At 38.7% G+C, this 26045-nt stretch overlaps 1 protein-coding gene across 1 annotated transcript in view; it reads left to right on the forward strand.

Annotated features, from left to right (window-relative positions):
* Positions 1–26045, forward strand: part of LRWD1 (leucine rich repeats and WD repeat domain containing 1) — a 721948-nt gene that overhangs the window by 40249 nt on the left and 655654 nt on the right. The window contains exon 2 of the mRNA XM_044053858.1: positions 11725–11959. Within this exon, the coding sequence (XP_043909793.1) occupies positions 11725–11959 (235 nt within the window). The remainder of the gene's footprint in view (positions 1–11724; positions 11960–26045) is intronic.

The raw sequence follows: 26045 nt of genomic DNA on the forward strand, positions 1-26045 counted from the left end.
TTAGGCATTTTTCCAGAAATAATGAAATTTGTTCTGTTAACTTGCCTCTTCCTGAGATAACAGGTGTACTTGGTATCACACAGGCTCTAAAACCACTGATTATTTTATTTTCTAAGGATGCTGGATATAGTACCCTTCTGTACGGAGTGCGTCAAAAAGTCATCCAATTATTGTTTGAAAAGTAACACTGGCTCAGTTTATAACAGATGGTGAAACAGGAGATTGCTTAACTATAGCTCCCCTTTACAATGACTCATGCCCCAAATAACCACTGCACCAGTTTTATCTGAACTTGTTCCTGCCCTTTCATATTGTTTTGATCAATGGAGTTTTTTCTGCAGGGCCTAAACTATGTGTAAAAATGTTAAAATTACTACAGCTCTTACTATGACTTAAGTATACGGTTTTCAAATAAGCAGACAAAGGGATGATACAGTAGTCGAAATTGTGAATCATAAAATTATATTCACATTTACACACACACATGTACATATGTGAGAGACAGAGATAAAAAAGAGAGAGTGTCTGAAACAACATTTGTATGTTTATTAAACATCCTTCATTTAATGGGACAACAGCGCATGAATCAATGCAGTGACCTGCTACTTCATAATTCTAAGCACTATTTTAGTTATTTCTGAAATAATAGGACAAGCTATAGTAAATGTTGAAGCTGCAGAAGGTGAAAGGACAAGATTGTTGTTCAGATGTTCACATTATGAGACAAAACTCACTTTATACCAAAGCATACAAACTACCCTTAACTTAACATGTTGGCTTCAAGGGAAGTTTAGTCCTGCCCTTATTAGGTAAATAAGAGATGGAAATATTAAAGATGGAATGAAGGCTTAAACACTAGACAAGATCACCTACCTGGTCCTTCACTGGAGTTACGAAACCAGTGAGACGCCAGTCAACTTTGCCAGGTAACACTGCAGTAACAGTGGTTTCTGAGTTGGAAGTGTACATTAATGTATTTAAGGCAGACCCGCTGTTATATCCATTCATCAGCTGTGTGAACTCATCACTGGTCTAGAAAATGAAAAATAGATAGAAGTAAATAGCAAACCATTATACTATCATCCAAGTGTGCTAACTGCCCTTGCAAGCCATTTTAAGCCTAGCCAATTATCCCTTGTGAGACTCAAACCCTGCAACTTGTGTTTGTAAGGCAAACACCTTAACCATTTGGCCACCCTCCCAACCCAACTATTAGCCTGATTGTGCCTATTTTCCCACCTAGCAACCTTACCTATTCCACTCAATCATCTAGTAACCGAGTCGCCTTCTGAAAAGTCATTCTTCAGTTTTCTTTCATCTCAGACAGCATAAGCTAGGCTTTAAGACCAAAGTATTTTTACTCTAATTTTGCATAGTTTGTAATGGTAAACTTTTATATGTGCCTCCACGGTGGATTGTTCACTAATTTCTAGTACTGAGGATCAAACCTGACTCTGTAAAACTGAAAAAAAAATGTAATATCTTTGGAAACTCCTTCTGTACCCCAGGTGATAATACCATGTAGTTGGCAGTAACCATTCTCTTGAAAATTTTTAGTTTGCCCCTCCACTGAAAAGTGCTAATCTAGCACATATCCTTTATAACAAAATTTAAACTAAAAGTGGAAAATGTGTCCTAAAGCTCTCTTACCTAAAATTTGTAACCGTACCCAAAGCGCACTGCTCAAGATTCAGAGTTCAAAAAATCATAAGAAGACCATCCCTCATACAGTAGTATACTGTATACTCTAAAACACTCCCAAATACTTAAATACTCCATGTTTATGTACTGCCGGTTGAAACCGTAGATTACCCCCCACCAACCAACATTTGTGAAGCAGTAATTGGAAAACAGTAGATCATTGCTTGCCCCACAGGCATCACCCAGTATTTGTCTTCTTGAGCAACCATCCTTGATTAAGATGGCAAAGTAAGTCCGTCTTTTGTCAGACTGTGACCAGGAGGCAGTGCTTGCTCACCTGTGTCTGTGGGAGTGTCTGAAATGCAATCTGTGATTGATCTATCTGGTGGAGATCAAGAATCAGCAGAGGTGCATGCCTTCATGGTGGGAGAAGGGTCAGATGAGGAGACCTCATTCGCAGAAACATGAGAGGTACTATCAGCTGAGCCCACTGCACACCCAACTCTTTGGGCTTCAGTGGGCATGCACATTGGGGAACTGCAGGGCTTAGGAAAGAAAAAAAAGACCCCTGGTGAATGATGGCACTGTTTCCACCACTTGACCCTCATGGTATGAATTGGACCATAAGGCTGTTGAACCTGGAAAAGAACAGGCAAGTAGGATGAGCAGAAGGAAAGGAGGTTTGATGGTCATGAGAAGCAAGAATAAAAAATGCCGCAAGAAAAAAATGCACATCCAGATTATGCCACAGATTAATAAAGGTCAGTTGGGTCTTACTTTTTTTCAGGTCACATAACATAAGCTGAAGTCAGGACAGATATTTTATTAAAGATTTTCACCTCTGCAGAAGACAAAAGGACTGCACACTTACCCAACTTGCTCTTCACTAGTGAATATCTCATCCATACTACAACAGTTGGCATTATACGACTTGGCACCTAGAATCTTGGAAATACTTGATACAGTGTTCTAATAAATGCTTAGCTGCAGACTGTGCCTCACCTGATAGCCTGTGAAGATGAACCCCCCCCCCAGCAATTATTAGACTAAGTGAGGAGAAACTGAAACACTGCCTGTGATGGTCAGGTTAAGCATCTTAAGAGTATGTGACTTTAGTGTCCTTTACCTCTGTAGAGATGGTCAGCCTTGCATTGCTTTTGGTTTGCCACCTGAGACTTTTCATTTTAATTCCTTTAATAGACACTACTGGATAGCCACTCCCCCCTTCTACCTAGTTGATATGAAATATTCGTCAGAAGGGATCTTTCTCTTCTTGGCAGTGTGGCATCATCTTCCCAACCATTAACACCCACCATCTGACCATTGCTGTTACTTGTCCTCTCTGTTTTTCAGAGGGGGAATGGTCTCAAAAATATTTCCCCTAAAATGGTTTCCCACCCTGTGAAACTGTTTCCTTGATCCTTCTTTCTGCCTTCCTCCTGCTTCAGAATATATGGTTAAAGCAACAAAGTTTGTTTGAGACATGCCCTGCCTCCAAACCTGTCCTCTGCAGATAATCTCAGACCTGTGGTTTCAGCCTCTTCACTTACCTGGCTCATTTCTTTTCGCCTTCCTCCTTTGCACCCAGTGGGGTTTGGCTTCGCTGGGTATTCTGTCACAGTGCTGCCTAGTTTCCGGTGTAAAACTCCAGTGTATGCTTGTACCTTACAAAAAGATATCTATCCCTTGACAGGTACTACAAAGTATTAGGGTGGATTGGCTTTGCAGCTGCACTGGCTTGCCATAAGTACTATAATAAGCAGCTGACTTGCATCCTATTACCATATATCTCAGATGAATAATCTACCTTGTGGTCCTTTATGGCTAGAGCCACTGTATATAGGCTGAAAACCTGGTAAGTACAGTTTTGGACCTAATAAATGTCAGTGTAGCTCTATTCAGCCTAAGAGCCTAAGTTTTAAAAAAAAAAAAAAAAAAAAAATTTCCCTACCTTGAGGTCTTCCTGACTCTAGAAAATGTGGATATTTGTGTTGCCTTAAAAATCTGGTGTCAGTGCAGTAGCATTCTTACATGGCTTTACTGCCGAGAACTCCAAATACAAAACAATGTAATAATAATTATAACAACAAACCAGAATCAAAATACCAGCTGTTTATCCACCATAAGTTTAACAGTTAGGAACCTCTGCCATTCACTTTCAGTGGATCTGATTGCATTCCAGAAAAATGTCACTTTTATATAGAAATCATTAGTTAAACAATTAACCAATTTCTATTTGAATTCTTTTAAAATGGCATCACTTACTGATGCATAGAAATACATTCACAAATTTTATTAAACTTGGTAAGCATTGTTGTAAATTATTCATATGTATTATCATTTATATCTTGTTTTAAATCATTTTGCCCCAAAAGTATAAATTCTTAAAATTCCCTGGCTATTTCTTCCCACACTATTTACTTCCCTGGACCCCTGTCTAGCAGGGTGACTGATGTGATCCCCGGGGTGAATTTCCTTTCTCCCATCCAATTGTCAAGGTTCCTTTTGAAGAGGGCCAAAGAGGCGCTCTGCTTGACATGTATGTGCAGTGTATTCCAGAGACTGGGGAGTCTCTGGGTCAGGAACCTATCCCTCCGGGATGTTTCGTTTATTATGATGAGAAGATTTAGATCCCTGGAGCATGTGGCTCTGAGGGATAGGGATTTGTTTATTATGATGAGAAGATTTAGATCCCTGGAGCATGTGGCTCTGAGAGATAGGGATTTCTTTAAGTGTAGCATGTCCAACAGCTCTGGGTTTGACATGGCCTTGTATGTTAAGCAGAGATCACCTCTGAGTAGACTATATGCGACAGAGTATAGCTGGAGTTTTTTAAGGAGGTCTGTGTAGGGCATCTGCTTTAGGCCTGTGATTCTTTTAGTGAGTTAGGCTTGTATAGGCCCTAGGGCTGATAGCCTAGTACCAACCTATGAACCTATTAATTTAGTTTGTAAGGAGAACAAAGCTAACAGCATCTCATTCCATATACATGCTGGGCTCTGCCAAGGTACTGAAAAATAAATCGGAAACAATACCACTGTGACTTTGTAAGCAATGTACAGCTACTACTTTTTTTTTTTATTCTTAACATCACAGAAATGTTCAATAATCCTAACATTTCACCTTCCTTATTGTTAATTCCACATGGCATTTAACTTTATGACAAGTGCATCCAATAATGTGCACTACCCCACAAAAGTTACAATCCAACATATTGGAAAAATATGTAATGCCATTCATCTTGCTACTACATAAATTCCTTTTTTTATCACAACCTTGCACTTCCACAAGCAAATGACCCCTTTATTTCAACCCTAACAACAACTAATGTATTTTGATATAAATACTCTCTTAAATTTCTTTTACATTTATAAGAAAATGTCACATGGTCCAGTATCACTTGCTTAGGCACACAATTTTAGATAACAGTAATGCTGGTGGTGGTGTTTGTCCTTATCCAAAACACATTACTTCTGGACTAATCAGCCAGTTCAGTGATCCTGAAGTCATTTGTATTCTTGTATCTCTAAACAGGAACTCGTATCCTGGTGAAACATAACTCAGTAAACTAGAATCTCTCTCCATTAACCCAAGCAACATCTTTATGGGGGTCTTTAACTACCGCACTATAAATTGGTGGGTCTCCTTTTCTTTATCGAAATTACACAATCTCGAAAAAGAAAAGTAAAACCCCACTTCCGCGAAAGTGCACTACATCGAAAGTACACTTTCGCGAAAGCCGATTCACTGAATTGGGGGGGGGGGACTACTTTAAACACTGTGCTCCCCCACCTAAATATACTAACTCAGAGATCACACTACAGTGGGGAAAAGGATATATTTCCTTATCCCCACTGTAACGTGCTTCAGCGAATCGTCTTTCGCAAAAGTGCACTTCCGATGTAGTGCACTTTCGTTTAAGTGGGTTCAACCTCCTGTTTCTTTGTAAACTGTGTTTTTGACAAACAGGAGGAGACCAAAATTGGCACAACTACTCCCCTACAGGTAAATATGTTGAGCTTGATGTTGTCAATACAAACCCCCAATCCCTCAATTTAAATAGCACTGTTCCCCAGTAAAGGTACCAACATATTTGATTTTATCCTCACCAACACAACTCAGTGGATGGGAATTTGGCAATTAAGGTGTTTTACCTTGCAGACTCAAGGTGTATGTTTTGATTCTCACCTTTGGGGGAAGGTTTCTTAATTCTCACCTTTGGGGGAAGGTGTCTTATTGTTGTTAAGGTCTTTAACTCACAGATGCAAGGTACAGGGTTTAATTCTTATCTGTTGTTATTGGTTAGTCTTGTAATAATCTGCAGACTGATAGACTAGTATTTATATAAATACAAGGTACATTTTTTCTCTCACCTTTAGGGAAATTGACTAAGCTTAAAATGCCTTATAAGGGCAGCTAGCCTAGTACTTTCCTATGAATTTCTGAACCTATTAACTCCTGTTTGCTTCCTACCCATTGTCAAACACTCATTGGTCAGATTGTCATTGCACTGTTTTATTCACCATGTTATCCCAGTACACGTCAACATTCAACCCAGGTATCTTTATAGACTTAAGGCCAATTTTCTTGTACTCTGTGATGACCTGATTCAGCAGTTTTCCTCCCCTCAATGACTGTATAGCAAGTACTGCCATGTATAGCCAAAGTGTTTTATGGCCATCATAACTCTTGCTTTGAGGCTTATGTTTCTATTCATTGTAAATGTGATACTAAGTTTATAAACAAGCCCATCTGGTGGAATTCATGATAAATTTTACAGTAAAAGTAAGAAGTTCATAGCCTAAAAAAAAAAAAAAAAACTCGGCATGCTATAATCAAAAGTGTTAAAAGAACCAAAAGAGCAAGCTCAAATCCTACAAAAATGAATTGAGTTATAAATTGTTACATTGAGAAAGGATAACAGCAAAACGTATGTATAGCGTCTCAAAAATAATGCCCAGCATTATGTCAAGCTTTCATCTAACAGATAGGTTCATAGGTTGGTACTGGGCTATCTGCCCGAAGATATATATTAGCCCAGCCACGTTGTGCGGTATTCACCGCCCCTTTAGTAGTTCCCTAGACCCTTGTACTAGCAGCTAGTACCTTTGGCCCCTATCTACTACTGCTGTTGGTGTGATCCCCGGTGTGAACTTTCTGTTACCTATCCACTCATCAAGGTTCCTCTTGGAGTGATAATGAGGGGCTCAGTCTTATGTAGATTGGGAACCTGTTCCATAGTAAAGGAAGTCTCTGCGAAGAGAATCTATCCCTCCAGCATGTTCTATTCATTGTTGTGTTGAGGTTTATATCCCTAGAGCATGTAGCTCGAGTAGATTTGGTTTTGCTAAGATGGAGCATGTTCAACAATTCTGGGTTGGACATGGCTCTGTACGTTAGAAAGAGATCGCCTCTGAGAAGGCGGTATGCAACAGAGAACAGTCGTAGCTTTTTCAATCATGCTGCATAGGGCAACTGTTATGGCCAGTAATCCTCTTGGTTAGGTACCTCTGTGGTCTCTCCAGCTGCTGGAGATGTCTAGCCAGGTACATTCCAATTGGTGCATTGTACTCAATAATGGGTCTGATGAGGGAAGAGTAGAGGGGGCACCATTACATCCTTGGATCTTGATGCGAACCCTTTCGTGATCAGATGGGTCACATAGAAGGATTTTTTAACAACTTTGGCAACATGGTTATCAAAGGAAAGATGACTGTCTACTTGAGTCTCCTAGATCCCTTATTTCTTCTTCAGATTTCAGGGGATTACCTCCTATGTTGTGGTTTGCGGGTACTCTGTTTTTTCCAAAGGGGATTACTACGCATTTTTTTTGCATTTAGTTTGAGACCATGGCTTTGACACCATGCATCAGTCTCATTTTTAGGCCCTTCTGGAGGATCTCCATGTCGGCCGGAGACTCTATTATAGCACCCAGTTTGCAGTCATCAGCAAACTTAGTCAGCCACAGCCCTTCCATGCTTGCCTGTACTTCTGAGAAGTATATGCCAAAAAGCAGGGGCCCCAGGACAGAGAGAGCCAGTTTGCGATCCATCTTGTGACATAAGGGTTTATGCCCAGGCTGGTGAGTTTATCAATAATACCTGAATGGGGAATGGTGTCAAATGCTTTAGCAAGGTCAAGGTAAGCCGTGTGTACCTCCTTTCCCTTATCTATAGCCTGAGTAACTGTCTCAAAGAAATCCACCAGGTTCAGGAGGCATGATCTGCCCTTGACGAAGCCAAACTGTGTGGGGTCCAGCAACTGGAGGTTCCCAATCTCTCCATTTATGAGTTCCATAATGATTCGCTCCATAGCTTTACAGATCAGACTGGTCAGGCTTATTGGTCGGTAGTTATCAGGGTCAGTTGTGGCCCCACCCTTGTGTAGCAGGACCACCGTTGCCGTGCACCATTCTATGGGCACCTATCCTGTGGAGAGGCTGAGACTGAACAGGGTATTAAGATGCGGGGTTAATTCCTTTTGGAGCTCGCGTATGACACCGCCTGGGACACCATCTGGTCCCTTGGAGGCAGTGTTTTTAGCTTTAGATAGAGCCTTGTTAACCAATGTATCAGTAATAATTGGACTTGCACAATCCCCTGGAATTGTAATAGGCCCTGTAGGTGGTGGTGGTGGTGGTGGTGGTGGTGGGGATTTGCACTGAACCTGTCAGCCAAGATGTTGGCAATGTCAGAAGGGTCAGTGTATTTTGTTCCATTTTGTACTAGCTCAGAACAGACCTGAGCGTTGCCATTTAGGGTTTTGACGTAGCCATAGAAGGCCTTATGGTTATCCTTGGCATCCTTGGCAACTTTCTTTTCAAAATTAGCTTTAGTTGACTTGATGAGGGCCCTCAATTTCTTACTAATGCTGATCAGGGATGATTTTTCTACTTGAGATTTGGCTTTTTTTTGTATAAGTAGTCTCCTTTTATTGTAAAGTTTGCTTATGGCCAGGGTCCACCAGACTGGTTTCTTCTTGCTTGAGAAAGGAGTCTTGGTTTTATTTGGGATAGCATGGTCCATGCAATCCTGAAGATGCGTATAAAGTGCCTTGGTGTAGGATTCCGCATCCTGGATATCATTATCCTTCTGCAAGGGAATAGTGAAGCTTTCCACTTCGGATGCAAGTAGTTTGAAGTTTGCTTTGGAAAGGTTTTTGACTATGGTTTCTTTGACTGGGGGAGGTGGAGGAGTGAGGATGTCCAGGGTTATTAGTTTGTGGTCGGATCTGACCAAGGAGGGAGTGATAACAGGTGTGGTACAATGGGGTACAGGTGCAACCCATCTCTGGCAAAACAGCGAGGCTTGTCTATCATGTCATCCCAGGCAGACAGACACTAGATCCCCTTAGAATGACACCAGAAGCTTAGCCAATTGTTCATTTTGTCTTTGTATTGTGGTATCATTCTAGGTGAAGGTAGTATGCTACTCAAGGTCAGGGTCATACCAGCTTGGGCTACATGATCAGAGAGCTCCTCAGTGTCTCTTTTCATGTAGTCCAGGGAGGTACGTCTTAGATCATGCACACCAACATGTACAATGACGGTGTCATACTATTACTTGTTCTGGAGTGACCTAAGTGCCTGTGTTATGTGGCGGATCCTAGCACCCGACAGGCAGCTGACAGTAACCTTCTCCTTGTTCAGCCTGTCCCTTACTATAGAGTCTCCTATTACTAGCGTGTTGGGTATGGTGTTTTGCCTTAAGGGCTGTTGTGAGGCACACTGCTGAGGTGAATTATGTGTTTTCTGGCTTTCGTTTGGGGGTGCAGGTTGCTTGCATGTCTGCTTTGGAGGGCACTGTTTCTTTTTCAGATTGGTACCTAGTGCCTCCGAATATGTTTTTGTGTATTTATGCGTATGTTTTGTCTGTGCTTGTTTTGTAGATTCATATGTGACAGGTGGTGTGATGCAAGTGTGTGCCCCTTATCCTCTTGACTGTCTGTTACAGTCATGGGTTGAGAGCGCTTAGCCTCCAGTCTGGCTGTGTATTTGCATCTCTCACAAGTGTTTATGTCTAGAGGTAAGAGGAGAGGGTTGTCTGTATACATGAAGCAGTTGTGACATTGCCTCAGGATGCCCAATTCCACCAGATGAACTGGAGAGTACACCTGAAGCTGACATCTGGACATGCTTTGAAGAGTAAATTGAACTTAAGTCCTGTGGACGATCGAGGGTCTTATGCTATGTTATAATAGTGCTGTCTAGGAAATTTGGAGAATAATAGTACTGTCTAGGAGATTAGGACAAGTGCTGACTTCTGTTTTGCAAGTGCTGCAATAAGAGCAGCTGATCTGAAGCACTTGAGCTGAGGCTTGCCTAGTTCTAAGGGAAAATTTACAGCGCAGACTTTTTGGGGCCGGGAATAGTATACCCCAGCTAACTGGCGCTGCCCGACGCTGCTCTGTGTGCAAGACCGTGCAAAAAGATGTAGCTCCAACTTTTCCTGTCTGATGTCTCCAAGCTTCCAAGTACAGAATAGCTAATCCGTGGCCCCTCCCTGGTAATCCCTTCTGAAAAACTACAAGAAGTGCTATCTAGGAACAAAAGTACCAGTACAATGGGTCCAGATAACATACCAGGCTGTTTTCTGTCTGGTACAAAACATTGCATATAAGATGCCTCCTTAAACTGTGTAACCACAGCCTGCCCATTTGATATCTACCAGAAACTTGGATAATAGCTGTAGTAGTAGTTCCCCTCCACAGGGGAGGCACCACAATTCACCCTAGCAACGACAGACCTTTCGGCTTTCCTGGCATCCTATGCAAGGTGATGGAATGCATCATCATGTCCCTCATAAACAGGGACAAAGGGAACTTGATCCCTATACAAAAAACAGTATGATTTTGTAAACGTTAGAGCGTTCCTGTTTAAACCTAATTGACTTTTTTGAAAGAATCACAGAAAACACTCTGTGGGTAACTCCTTGGACACAGTTTACCTCTATTTCAGCCAAGACTTTTGACACTATACTCCACTTTGGCATCTTCAGTTAAGCTGGCAAACTCCATATAAATCCCTATGGCCCAAATCACAGTTTTGGAAATGGGAATTCACACATCTACTACATAAGCAACGGCTCCTTAAAAAGACACTGTGAGTCATGACCTAGGACCTTGACCACCTTTCTGCCTTACCCACGTGATTAAGGGCATCTCTTCTTGGCAAAAAAAGTCCTCACTCATCTGTGATCATTACTTATTAGGGCAGTATTAAAATACAGTGTGCTCGTTGGTATGTACCTGTCCAGACGTCTAACCCAACTTGGAAAAAATCCTCTGTTATCCTCTTATGTTATCCAGGGCATCTAAAAACCTCCTCTCTCTTTTCTCCCTCTTGCATACTCCTAATTGGTGATCTTTGCATGGCCTACAAAGGTACACATGACCCAAACCTGCTAGATCTACTGCATATTTGCAAGACTGATAGTAACACAAGTACTAGATCAAGAGATCTAAATCCATATTGCAGCATAAATATGGATTGTTGGAATGACCGATGTCTGTGCCAACGAATCTGTTACCAACAGAACAAAGTCTCATTTTCTGCAAAGCATGTCCCTTGCTATCTTCAAATCTAACTTATAGGAATGGATAGGAAGCCACTGACCTTGTCTCTCATCCTTTATGGATAAGATGGAGTAATTAGTTGGGTGCTCATTGGGACTGTAGTGGCTAGGCTTTAAAAACCTTAAATGGTTATCGACTAGTAGCAAGCTATTAACACACATGAACAAGGGCATATGAACAGAAATGAGATTATTCTAATTTACTGTGGAAGCACCACCAACAGCCAATTTACTAGACTGACTACATATCAGTAACAATTTACATTTATGATGTGTGTATTTGTAGGGTAATTTTAACTGAAATATCAGACCTATGTTATGAGCATGCATGACATAATACATTGAATATGGGTTCTGTTTGACATAAAAGTCAAGGTATGCGAAGGTTAACATTCTGAAATGGTTTAATTCATCCAGATGTTGTTGATTCCGTACATAAATTGAAGAAAAGTCTGTTTTAAACTGATTTTTTTATTACACTGCAAATATTGCACATTCATTTGTGTTTCAGCCTTTCCAAGCTACAATTGAAAACAGAGGATTTAGATCCAGGTCTTTTTTCACAAATGAAGAAACTAGAGGAATTGGATCTTTCGGAAAATCTCCTTACAGAAATTCCTAATAATATCTCCCTTCCAAACTTACGAGTTCTCAACTGTGCTGCCAACCAGTTAGAGGATGTGACATCACTACAGCAGTTCCAGAAACTGGAGGAGCTGAGTTTTGAAGATAACCTCTACATGACTGTGAGTATCTTGAGGCTGCTATGGTGGGGCAAAGAGAAAGTGTCCATGAAGTTGTTGTAAAAGTATGCCATGTTGTATTTACAAATGAAATTTGCTTAAGATGGTGCTTAAGCACTATGTGTACAGAAACCCACAGTGGAATATATGGTGTTCCATAAACCTGAAGAGGTTTTGGACGCATTATACACTGGGGAATATATTTCAGTACTCAACATTCTCATGTCTTATTTCCTGATTTTCTTTTTGCTGGCTAATGTTTTCTTTATTGTCAGAATCCCTAAACACTTTCTACAGGCTTCAGTAATAGTTTGATTCCCATAATGAGAAATTAATAAAAATTACTTTCCACAAGTCTAATTAATGAATTACATTTGCATGCATTATTATGTCTTTCACTGACAGGTTAAATGCAGACATAGATTTTAGCTGGGTAGTTTCAGCAGTTTCAGATCCCAGTAACTGTAAGGAAACTGCACCAAGACCTGCTTAAGCCTTCTCTAGCTGTTTGCTGTTGCTTTGGGGTTAGTTAAAGTCACACTAAAAGTATTTTGTTGGGGGGAGGGAGGTGGCTGGAGGTGCAGCCTTCTTTCTCACAGTTGTATTTATAGGCTATTTTTTAAGGGATGCAGAGTTTCCTGTTTTGATAATCTGTTTTTTGCACTCTGATTTGAGTATAGAAAACATGTATAGATGCCTAAATGCAGATATTTTGATAGAGCGCACCAAAACCTTGAAGGCAAACTTGCACATCATTCCTGGAACAAAAAGCACATGAGCTGAAGATTTAAACTAATTTGGTAAAAGCATGGCTGTAGCAAATTAAATGTACTTAGTTAATCTGCCATATCCCACTTGGTCATTATTTCATGGCACTCATTTTAAATGTTGTCTGGTAATCTGAGTCATGGGTTTAGCAGTGTAGGTAGTGCAGAACTCAAAAGTGTAGGTTGTGAACAGTATAGAGGCTTATAATCTGGTCTCTGATCATAATCATTTAATTATGTCTTTTGAGACATGATACTTAGAAAGTTACAATGACGGTGAAGTTTGAAAAGTGAATTTTGTCATCCATGTTGAAAACGTATAATAGAGTTATGATCCCTGACACGATTGTAATTCTTTGTAGTACTTGGAACTTTTTCTGCTCCATGCACTACCAGTTACAAAAAAAATACACCGTTTTACTAGCTTTCAGAGGCTTTGAAAATTGATAAAGCACTTTAGCACTTTCAAAACAGACAACAGGCAGAAACAGTGTCCATCTGTAGAACTAAGGGCTTTAAAAGCTGTTATAATCAGAAAGTATGGAAAAATAAACTGTGTGACAGAGCTAAATTTTAACAGCTTTTTAAAGCTGTTTTACCTTTTGCCACTGTTCTTTGCTGGCCAGCCTTGTCTCGTGCTAATGAGTAAGAGAAGACCCTATCTTAACCGTGCTTTAGGGGGTGTTTAACAAGCTCTTTTTAAGCATGCCTAAATACTGTTAAGATTGAATCTCATGCTAAGAACATTATTAATGAGCTTATCTTTTTTTTCCCCGTTTTCAGAGGATAATGTTGGTGCTCCAGCACTATATTTACTGTTATTGTACGTGCTTAAGCAACAAGTTGCTAATAATAGTAATAATAATAATAATACAGGATGCGTTTAAACAGATTGAATTGCATTAATGAGTACAGTGTGTTTTTTAAACTGGTATTAATGTGAAGTGTGTTTAAATATGTTGCGAGTCACATTGATATGTGTAATATGATAGTGCTTACATTTTCAGCACAAGTGTGAGTAACTTCCTTAGGCATTGCTGTCAGCTGAGGTATGACGTAACTTTGCATAAGTTACTATTTTTTCAGAATGGTAATACTGCACAGGATTTTCCCAGCAGCTTAGGCTAATGCTTGGACTGTACAGTTTATGGTCTCATAAAATGTGAGGATGGTTGACTTCATAAGTAATGCTTTTTATTTTGTTTTGATAAACAATTACTTTTCAGAATTTTTAAACTTAATTCGCTTTCCTTTTAGAATATGATTACATTTTGCAACTTTTAAATTGATTTAGTATGAGTGAAAGTGCATCTTTGCATTTGCTGTTCATTTCAGAGTTAGAGAACATACATTAATTATAAGAAAGGCAAAATTTGATGAGGATATATTGCAGTGTCATGAGGCATTAGGGATATGGAAATAAACGGGAGAGAAAAGAAGATATGGATCGTATCTGTCAAGGTGAATTGACTTGGGGAAGTACTTTCTCATAAAGAATGTGCAGAACTCTGACACATGGATTGTTTGGGGCAGTGGTACAGAGCGAGTCAGATAAGACTCAGTAATACTTGGGATTAGTGAAGTAAAGGGAGAAAGGTGGGAGCAGTTGCTTTGAGGATAGATGGCAGTTTTGTGAAGGACTGTCTGGGTCGTGGGTCATAAATTACTACTAAATCTTATTAATTCTTGCTTGTTTCCAAACTGTGTGATATATTTGTTTCTTTGATTTTTATTTCACCAGATGTTTTGAGTTTCTAATACTGAGCCAGGAATGGACCCATTCCCAAGTCAGGGAATTCAAGAAATTAGTATTACTTCAGTCTTTGATGTTAGACAGGAGTGCTCTTCTTAACATCTACAATATGCCCAGAATTGCCTCCTTATGTTGTAACACTGGTTTGTATGTACTGATACCGTCTTTAAATACAATGTATATGCTTTTTTATTAGTCTCATTGCTTTTGCTACTTTTGGAACTGTCTGGGTGCCTTTATTCTACACTGCTGTCATTTTCCTTGCAAGTTTTGGTAATTTATGATTTAGACTTTCAGTACATAATACACTCTAATTTTTTCTCGCTTTTTAATTTTTCCAGTTGTTTTGGTTTCTAATACTGTGACATAGGAATGGGGTCCATTAGTGGCACGACATGATTAGAGTTCATGAAACTAGTGTTGTTTCAGTGATATGAGCTAAAGGTGGTGTTCTCGGCACCTGCAATGAGCCCAGAATTGCTTCTTTCTGTAATTCATATGGGCTTAGATATATTGGTAGCATATTTAAGTATGACTGTAAATTCATTTGCATTAGACTTCTTACTCGTACTACTACTGTTGGAACTGTCTGGGTATCTTTCTTCCTCGTTGCTCTCATTTCTGCTTGCAAATCCTGGTATTATATGAGTTTTTATCTCTGTATGCAGGACACTGTAATCACTGGGTGTAGCAATTTCAGTTATCAATGCTACTTTTGTTTTTTTCAGAGGCTACTGTGTATGGTTTTCCCTTCTCTATTTTTGAACTGTTGGTAATGGGTGATTCCATGTGATATAAACTTCATTCGCTATAATGTTTTGTGGTTCATGTTTCCAGTACTTCTTAGCTACTTCTGTATTGTAGTGATTGCACAATCCCAGTGCAGCAGTCTTGGCACATTTATTGTTCCTTTGTGTACAGGCTGTCTGCCATGAGTGTATCCTGTCCAGCAACAAGATATGCAGATGATTCCAGTTCTGTTTTAAACCACCTGTTTTTGTCTGTTTCCCCAACATTTTCATTGTACACATTGGTTTACAAAGTCCATAATCTATTAATCTGGGCTGCGATGATTAGCCTTTCATCTTTTCTTTTCAGTTCATCTCTCCTTAATTCCTGTATTAAATCTTGGTCAACATGAGTGTATTCCACAAGGTATCTGTATCTGACACTAGATTTTTATATTTTACTTTTCTTTCTTGTCATCTGATCCTTTTCCTTATATCCTTTCTTTTGTACATTCAATTGTCTGATTTTTATTTACTTCTGGTTTGATGTCCATTCCCACATTTATACTGAAATGCTTCCGTTGTACTTCTCTTAATTTTTTAAAAACTTTTACTGTATTTGGATCTTAAGGTCAGCAGATATGTATGCATTCCCATGACTGCAGATCTGTACATGCAGCTTATTTCATGGAAGTCCATACTTCCTTCAGAGTGAGGAATATATAATCTTGGTTTACACTGAGTTTTCTATATCATTTAATAAGCATGAAACTTTTTTTTCCTTGTGTTCAATTGATTCCGTACTTTTTGGGGGCAATGAAATACCCTAAAACTGTGTGTTAGAACAGGAAGAGCAAATTGGTTTATATCTTGAACTTTATTCCTAGATGTCATAGCAGTTTTGGATATTATTTTTAGTCTTCTGAAGTATTCCTTACCAAGCTTTTTTCATTTGTTCATATTTTGTTGCCTGCCCTGTATCTGTTCCCAAGTATTGATACCATAGCTCTTAACTATCCAGATTTTCACAGAATGTCCAGATTTTTGCCTCATTTTTAGTCTATTCCTCATAAAATTTTGATTTTATGGCAAATTATTGGCAAATCATTGAGAACTGAAGTCCGAAAATAATGCCATACATTTGAATTTCAGATTTCATACCCTTCAGAAGATTCATGCTAATGCAAAGCCTGTTATTCTATCAACTTTCTAAGTTTGGCCATATTTAAAAATTGTCCCTATTTTTGGTCCTTTGTCCCCAACTTCTAAGAGGTTGAGAGGTATGTACATTCCCTCCTGTTCAAGTTCTGTTATATCACATTCATGCCCAGATAGAAGTTTTCTAGGTGCTAGAGCTTTCCTTTTTTAAATGTTGCTAATGTACATTTATTAAGACCAAGCATCATTCTAACAAAAAAAAAAGAAAAAAAAAAGGTAATTCTTGTATTATCTGAGAAAGTTTTAACCATCTGTAGTTGTTATTCCATTTCCTAATGTGGTGAACTTGTACAGTTTTAAGTCATCCACCAAAAATAGGTGAGATATCTTTTGAATAAAGTTGGTTTCTGGAAGCTGTAGCTTATTATAAGCAATTATAAATAATTGTATTACAAAATAAATTATATCAATTATTAAATAAAAAATTTCACTGGTATATTCATAAAACATGGTATAATGTGGTGTACTGAGACTGTGAAGCCATCTGTATATAAAAAAAGACTAGTCCACATGCTACAAAGACTTCAGAATTCCACAGCCTAACTCCCAGCACTACTTCTGTCCTTGATCAGCAAGACTGAAGTTGTGGGTATACAAAAAATGTATGAGCAGCCTCAGTTCAGGAAAATATACACTCTCCAGTGTAAAATTCCTCCTCAAGCTAGAACATTACCAACCGAGACATCCGTTTACTACACATTCTTGCTTGATCTCTTGACTTATTTAGTAACATTTCTATTTGACAGACCTCTCTCATTATCTTCAGTAGATCATTAATCATGAGAATCGTCTACATCTTAATTGTCATTTTTGTTGGTTTCAAATAAGTTTCAACAGAAGTGTCATCTTACTTGTGCTTTCTGACATTTCCCATGCTCCTATCAGGACTGCAGTAAGTGTTAAAACTGGTCTACTTTGTTTCTTTGAATGTCACTTCACGGAATTTCATTTCACCCCGACTACTTCGCTGAAAACTCGAATTACAGAAAACTCATTTCACTGAACTGCAGTTAGTATATATGGCACTGTGTAGAGTACTGTAAGACAAGTAAAAGGTATATGCCCTTTTCCCCACAGTAGTGCGATCCTGGAGTTAGTATATATAGTTGGGGGGGCATAGCCCCCAACTTAGTTTTGAGTACATATTGTCTTCTGGAGAGTGTTATTCACTGGTGGTGTAATTAAGCATGTCTGTTGTTTAAAATGTATTGTTTTGAAGGTTTTGGTAAAATAGAATATAAATAAACAGGGTGGGGGCTGTGAACCCCACACCCCCCAACTATATATGCTAACTCCAGAATCGCACTACAGTGGGGAAAAGGGCATATACCTTTTACTTGCCTTACAGTACTCTACACAGTGCCATATATACTAAATTCAGTTAATTGAAATGAGTTTCAGTGAAATGAGTTTTCAGTAATTTGTGTTTTCAGCGATGTGGTCGGGGTGAAATTCAATGAAATGAGATTCAATGAAACAAAGTAGATCCGTTAAAACAGCCCTACTGGTCTAGATCTCATCCTGAAACCTTTATATCCCTTCTTGACAAGAGTCTAATTTCAAGTAATTCCTAAAAAACATACATCCAGTTTTCCAGTTCTCTCCCTACATCTCCAGCAAAATGAAGCAATACCTTATGTAGGTATTTGCTTAAGCGGAGCCACAATCAATTTTATTGTGACTAAGACACTAACCAGTTACTTGTGACCTAACTGATGTCACTGTTTGCCTATAGATTATATCGCAAAATAGGTTGTAAGTTAATGGCCTCTCCTTCTGCACCAACTCTTGCTTGCTTTAATGCTTAGGGATATTCCTCAACCATATACCAAGACCACTTTCATCCTCTTCTGCAACACCGTGGTAGCACCAAATGTTTTACATTTTTTTAATTGCATTTGTTCAGTGAGTAAACCCACTGGACACCAGTATTTCTGTAAAGAGTCAATAGCCTCTGGTGCCTCAAAGCCCAGTCTGTTTTCTTAATATCCTCAACAGTAGATGGAAGCAGCTTCCTGAGCTTTCTCTGTTTTGACCAACCCAAGCTGAATTCCTAATGTCCTCAACAGTAGATGGTAGCAACTTCCTGAACTTTCTCTGTTTTGGCCATTCCAAGCTGGTTAAACCATCTCTACTGAGCTCAATACTGTCAGAACCAGTGTCAAGAGCCTTCATTCAGTAGTAATATTAATATAATTTGGAAGGCTTTAAAATGCTATTTGAAATAAGGAACTGCTACCTGTAGCTGTAGGCAGAACTAGGTTGTGCCAAGCCATTTAGACTGTCGTGCTTCTCCAAAGAAAGGTCACAGCAAAATTTTTTAACTTTTTCAACAATCCATCCATTGGACCCGAATGCCTAGCCTGTGCAGATACAAAATTGCAGAGGATAAACATTTGCAGGGCCTGCACCTTTTAAGAAATGTCTAGCAAGTATTTCTTGTACCTTACAAAAATCCTCTCCAATATTTTCTGTACTACTGCACTGGATAATTCAGTCATTTGCTCAAAAGTGGAGGCAGTCTTTACTGACAGTTGTTTTAAAGGATGCTGTCCCTATCAGTATGGGAGGTCCAACTTCTTCATTTGTGGCATTAGATTGAATTTAACCTTCACGGCCCTTGTTTTGAACTGGGTCACCGCATAACCAAAGAGAACAAACTGACAGAAGAGAGGGCACATCTTTGACAAATCCTGGTCAGATCAGTCAGATAATGTCCTCAAAATATTGGGAGACCTTACACTCAGTACCTCAGCAGACATGATCCTAAAAACTCTGAAGCCTTCGTCTGGTGGCCCTGTAATTCCAAGTAAAGTTCAAACCAAACTTGGAACAAAGGATATCCCTAATCTGCATCATTTATATTCCAGAAGATGGTAAAAAGTTTTGCCCCACCTTCACCCTGGTAGAGGCTCTCCTGTTATTGAGCTGGCATCTGTACAAATTGTGCTAGAGATATGAAGACCAAAGATTTAAAAAAACAGCAGCATGTTAAAGAGGAAAGACAAGTCAAATCTGCTGGAGGCATTTTCAGTGTATAAAGTCATAGACCACAAAAAAGCTACCAGATGCTTGCACATTCTGAATAAACATGGGCATCTTAGATGTCTTGCATAATATTTTTAACCTGGTCCTAAATAATTTCGAAGATTTAATGTGGACCGAACTCTTCAAGCCCTGTGATGAGTAGAAAGGATAGTGGTACACTGCTAAACAGGCTGATATGATTTCTCTGTGAAAACACAAACAGAAAAAGGCTATTGAAACTTTGTCTGTGTAAAATTCAGTCAGGGGCTAGTAATTACACTGCTTGGATGCCAGCAAAGAAGACATTTGGAGAACCTGAGAGAAGAGGTTAGAAAAGAAGATAAAACTCTTTCAGGAAGACTCCATCTCAAAAAAAAAAAAAAAAAGCAGTTCAGGTTTCAACTTTAGTATAGGACATGGCTTCCAGTAATTTAGAGGGTAAAATAAATCAGATCTACTTAGAGATGTTAAAAATCGGTGAAATGCTGAAGGAATATATCCACGCCAGTAACAACAGGTGGAAAAACTTGAAGCTTTAACTGACCATTCAGATGAACTGGTAAAACTGCAAAAATCAGAGGTTGTCATGAAGAAAACAGCTGAATGTGATTTATAAGAAGAGTTATTTCAAAAAATAATTGTTAGAAGACAGCACACACAGAGCATGCAGTTTTTCTGCTGTACCAGAGAAACTGGAAGGAACAGACTGTATTAATTTTGTGAAAGTACAAATTAGCAACTGGACTGGTATTCAACAGCAGGATTTGTTAATTGAAAGGGCACATCATGTGAATGCTTTAAATATGGCCATGAAAAAGCAGCCAAGACCTGTATTATTAAATGTGCAATCATACCAGCAGAAAGGGTTGATTCTGACAAAATTGTGGAAGAAAGGAAAAGTATTAAAAATTGGCAACATAATGTTTTGAAATGATTTTTCAGTACATCAGGCAAAAGAAGCAAGTTTATCCAAGCAGTCAGATAATATTGAGAGGCAAGTGTGAGATTCAAACTGATGTATCTAGCTGTCATAAAAATATTTTTTTCTAAACTAACAGACATTTCTGATGCAGAACAGGCTAAGGAGGAAATACATTTATCCAACAAACAGGTAGCCCACATGTAGAAAGGGATTCTCATTCTTCTGACGGCAAAGCCCATAGATTTTGCTAGTTAAACCTTTTTTCACTGTTCCAAAGGAAACTGCATGAGAGAGAGGGAGAAGAGAATAAAAGCACAGGGGTTAAGTAGAAAGAACCATGAGTATCTTAGACTTGAATCTGAGATTGGTGATGGGAGATGGATAATCAGGAAGGAGACCAGCAACACTGAAATTCAAGAATAAATGGGAGAGTATAAAGCACCAATCCCATTGGATATGGTAATCAACATATGAAATTTGGCATTGTACGAAAGTGATTGAGAAAGACTGGAATTTTGTTGACTTTGTTAAACTTATGGATGAACAGTAAAGTGTATACCCAACTTTGCCATTAATAATTAGATGGACACTGAAGAAACTGATGAATTAACCTGTTGGTAAAACAGTGATAAAACTCCATTATGGAAATTGTATAAGGCAGTTTTGTATGGTGTGCAGACTGGTGTTTTGAATGTGAGGTGATGAAGTCTTATCAGTAACTGCTGTATATCTTGGATGTTAAAGCAAACAAGTACTTTTTTAGTAGAAAAATATAAAAGCTTTATACTGTAATTTACTTGTGTTTACGGTGTATGTCCAACTGGGCCAGTGACCATTTTCAGTGGAGGCCCGGGGAGAAAATCTCCAGAGAAAAAAAATTCGGAAATTATTTTTTTACATAAAATTCAGAAATCTGCATTTATACATAACATCCATATCAAATTACAGCATTTTAAGCAAAGATAATGTTTAACAATTAAAAGATATCTTTGAATATGAGCTGAATATTCACAGTGCAGTTCACATTTGGTAGAAAATAATTTTGAAAGCTTGTTATGATGGACAAGTCAAGGTGCAGTTAAATATGAATCACTTGAAATAGTTATAGAGAAAAAGGGAATACAAAAGACTTGAGTAAAGCAAGGAAGTATAGTTATATAAATTGAAATGTGGATTAGTTAGCACATAGAGAGGCACAGTGTGCTGGTTTTTGGTCTAGGAATATATTTCAGCCTGGTTTGGTATAGGAACACATCCAGTTATTGTTAAGGTGTTCTTAAAAGTAGATATTTGAATCTGGAGTGGTTGGCAATATTTAGAACATTTAAAACGCAACTAAAATTTTACCTGTCAGATCAATGGATCTGATCCTGTATATCTCCAGGATAAATGCCACTAATATCTTCAATTTATCATATTGTCAAACCATTTCTCTTCATTCAGAATTTATGCCCCACAGCCAGTCTTCACCAATAAGCAAATAGCTTTACTAGAATCTGCCAGCCATATACACAAGTTTGGTGATACTGCTCACCCCCACCTCTCTGTACTTCTAATATAAATCTTATGATAACCATATGTATAATTAATTGTAAACCTGCTTTATACCCATCTCTGTCTGCAATATTAACATTTTCTGCCTTACCTAGTTCCCTTCCCTCACCTCCATTTCTTTGAATTTCTAAGCACTAGTCACATGATCTAGTGTGTATTTGACAAACCCACTAGTACACTTCTTCAAATGCTCAATGTTAAACATCTACTGATGCATAAGTATCTTTTGTATTGTAATAGTTGCCTTTATTTAGTATGAATATAATCTAATTAGCAAATGAAATCTGTAATTGTTAATGTATTTTACTTAATGTCTGTTCATGTATATTATCGAATGTCTGCCTAAAAATGTTTATAACATGTTGAAGCTTTTCTTCTTGGGCCTGTGCTGAAAAGTTGTATTTTTTGACTAAACCCAGTACAGAAGAGTGAAATTAAAATAAATTTAAAAAGCAAAATAAAATAAAGAAATATTTTGTATGGAAGCTGTAAATTCAGTAGTAGGAAATTCTGCAAGGTACAATAACTGGGCTAGACCGGATGGAATTTATATTTCACAACACGTGTATTTAATTGAAAGTTTTGTCATACATCCAGTAACAATTCAGATCATGCATCAAAAAAGGATAAGATGAAGATGCAGGGTACTGAAGTAAAATGAGACACTGGAGATTTCCGGTTTGTTAAAAAGAATGCATTTAAGGAAAGGTAGTGGTAATTATTTGAGAGGTGGCCATGGTGGTGCAGTGGTTAGCACTGTCGCCTCACAGTAAGAGGTTCTCCGGTTCGATCCTCGGCTGGGGTGCCTTCTGTGTGGAGTCTGCATGTCCTCCCTGTGGTCGCGTGGGTTTCCTCCCACATCCCAAAGACATGCTGTAGGTGGATTGGACACTCCAAATTGGCCCTAGGTGTGAGTGTGTGCCTTTAGTGGAAGGTTGGGTGCCGAGCTGGCAACTCGACACCATAAAACTCCACTGCCAATCATGAGCGGACAGGTGATCCGCTGTGGCGACCCCTAATTGGGAAAAGCCGAAAGAAGAAGTGGTAATTATTTGAGAGTTATAAGGAAAGACAGAAATGTCTTCAGATGGGATATCTACTGACTGGGATGAAATAAAAATAGGGCAGAAATAAGAAAGAGACTATTTTTTTGAAGTTGGTAAAGTACTGCAGAATAAGGGAAATCTGACAGAGCAAGTAGAGGAGCAACTGCAGAGTGCTTAAAGGGAAAATCAAGGAAGATTTGGATGGTATGGTTGAGTTTAGAAAGGTTATTAAGCAAGTATTGTTAATTCCACAGCCCAAAAATGTGTAGCAGAATGCAGAACAACTTGGACAACAGAAAATAGAAAGAGTTGTCACTAAACCTGGAGCCTATGCAAGCGTTTTCACTAAACTTAGGGAGCCTGTGTTTAAAAAAAAAAAAAAAAAAAGATCCTATAGAGGTATTTTTATAAAGCAGTAGACTATGGAAACCAAGAAAAGGCACAAATGGAAATTTTTGTGGAAGACTTAATTATGCCAAGGCTAGAGGAAGACGATGTTGAACAGTTAATGGGAAGAGGTGAGATAAAAATTGTGATGTATAATTGATCATCACGGAAGCCTTAAGGAAAAGGCAGTATTCCTGTTGAAGTTAGGAGTGAAGAAAGTGATAAAGATTTGGAAGGTTATTGTTTTAACAATATTTTAAAATGGGGGACTACCAGCATATTGGAAAAAGAAAAAAAAACTGGTGGCTGTATTACCCAAACAAGGTAAAGACACTTTAGACCAGGAAAGTCAAACACCTAGGCCGCATGCGACCCACCACACTCCCACATGCCGCAGCACACCCACTGTTACAGTCCCAGATAGTCAGCCTGCCCTCCCGTACACAGCAAGGCCACCAACAGAGCAACCTTCCACGAAACCACAACTCCTCTCACTCTCATCCTGTCAATGTTTAAAGCCATCTGTGTATGAATCAGTCTATGAATACATGCATTCACTTACTCACTCCGATCACTCACCCACACAGTTTCTTCAGCTTTCATACATGACTTCACTCTCTCTCCAATCTCTCACACATATTCACTTTTGTTTTCATACATAACGCAATCTCTTCATTGCTGTCCCTATCCCAAACGTACCTCTTACCTGTCTGGAATGTCACAGAATGTCCAGATGTTTGCCTCATATTTTGGTCTGTTCTTCATAAAATGTGTAGTTTTCTCACAAATCATTGAGAGTTGCAGTCAATCCTGTTTTGGGGGGGGGGGCAAAAGGCCCATGACAGGCAGTGAACGTAGTAAATCAGTGTCCCCCAAACTCACTGGTGTGGGATAGTTGGAAGACAGCCCACAAATTTAAATGTAGGCTTGTTTTAAAAAAATAAGTGTGTACTTGTAGTCACTGTAGTGGCCAGTCCTGTGCTTTTGATTGCATTGCAGCAGGTTTTGCTTATTGTTTTGAGTAGCTGTCATGGAGCAGTCGGTCTTTGAGTAGTCTTGCTTTGTCAGTTGGAGTGTTAGATTGAATATATATAAAAATACTTTGAATCCCTTAATCATATTTTCAAAGAAAAGAAAAGTTAATGAAGAGCATCATGTGGTGCAGGAAAAGTGGAAAACCTTGTACTGTTTTGCTGAAGTGAATGGAAAACCAGCTTGTTTAATTTGTAAGCAAAACCTAGCTGTGTCGTAGGATTACAACACTTGCAGGCATTACCTAAGTATTCACGTTTTGAAGTATAATAAATATAGTGGAAAGGTGCATGAAGAAAAAGTTAAGGAGTTAGAACAGTCACTCAAAAACCAACCGTTACTGTTTAAATGTGTTGATCAAGCCAGTGATGCTGTAGTTCGGGCAAGTTATAGGATTGCACAAGAAATAGCTGTGTTATCGGAGCCTTTTTCAAAGGGGGATTTTACAAAGAAATGTATGTATGGAAGATATTTGCCCTGAAAAACATCAAGCATTTGCAAACATAAGGCTTTCAAGAAATACGGTTGCAGATAGAATTAATGAATTATCAGAAAATCGTAACGGTCAACTCAAAGAAAATGTTGCTAAATTTGTCGCATTTTCTGTAGCAATTGATGAAAGTACAGATGCAAGTGACACCGCACAACCTGCAGTTTATATATGTGATGTAGATGACAATATGCAGCTAACTGAAGAATTTGTGGAACTGGTACTAATGAAGGGGAAAACAATGGGGGATGATATATTTGTGAGTTTGGTAGGTGCCTAGATAAAATAGATGTAGACTGGACAAAAGCTGTGCGTCTGGCTACAGATAATGCACCTGAAATGGTTGGTAGAAAAGCTGGCATGGCAACAAAGTTAAAGGAAAAACTACTAGCTATGAACTCTGACCGTCAAATTAACGGTGTCCATTGCATAATTCACAGAGAAGTGCTTTATAGTAAAACATTAAAGATAGATCATGTCATGGATGTTAAGGCAGTGAACTTCATACATGCACGAGGTCTGAACCAGAGACTATTGAACAGCTTATTGGAGGAAATTCACACTTAGTCTGCCATATCACACTGACGTTCGTTGGTTAAGCCTAAGAGTTGTGCTGAAGCACTTTTATGAATTAAGAAGTGAAATACAGAGGTTTATGCATGCGAAAGGAAGGGGTGTGCAGGAAGTGAATGGTTCAAGATCTAGCTTCCATGGTTGATATAACAGAACACTTACATTACCTGAATTCAAGGCTGCAAGGTCGCAATAAATGGTGACGGATTTATGACTCTGTTCATGCCTTTGAGTTGAAGCTTAAATCTTTTGAATGCCAACTAGCAGGAAGAAATACTGCGCACTTTCCAACTCTGAAGTTCCTGCAAGAAGCACCTTAGTTTCATGGTGATATCAACACCAAGAATTACTGCACCAAGATTTCCAAGTTAGTGAGTGAGTTCGGAGAAAGATTTGCAGGCTTTAAAAACCCCTGAATATAATTTTTCTATTTTCCGCAATCCTTTCTCTGTTAGTGCTGATGAGGTACCAGAACGGTTTCAGTTAGAACTAACTGAGCTCCAGTGTAATTCAGAGATGAAAGATAAGTTTTCAAGTGTTGATATTGGTACATTTTACCAGTATGTTGGGCCACCATTATCACCAAATTTAA

This window comes from Protopterus annectens, chromosome 13.part0, assembly GCF_019279795.1.
Source record: "Protopterus annectens isolate FY-2018-M chromosome 13.part0, PAN1.0, whole genome shotgun sequence".
NCBI classification, from domain to species: Eukaryota; Metazoa; Chordata; order Ceratodontiformes; family Protopteridae; genus Protopterus; species Protopterus annectens.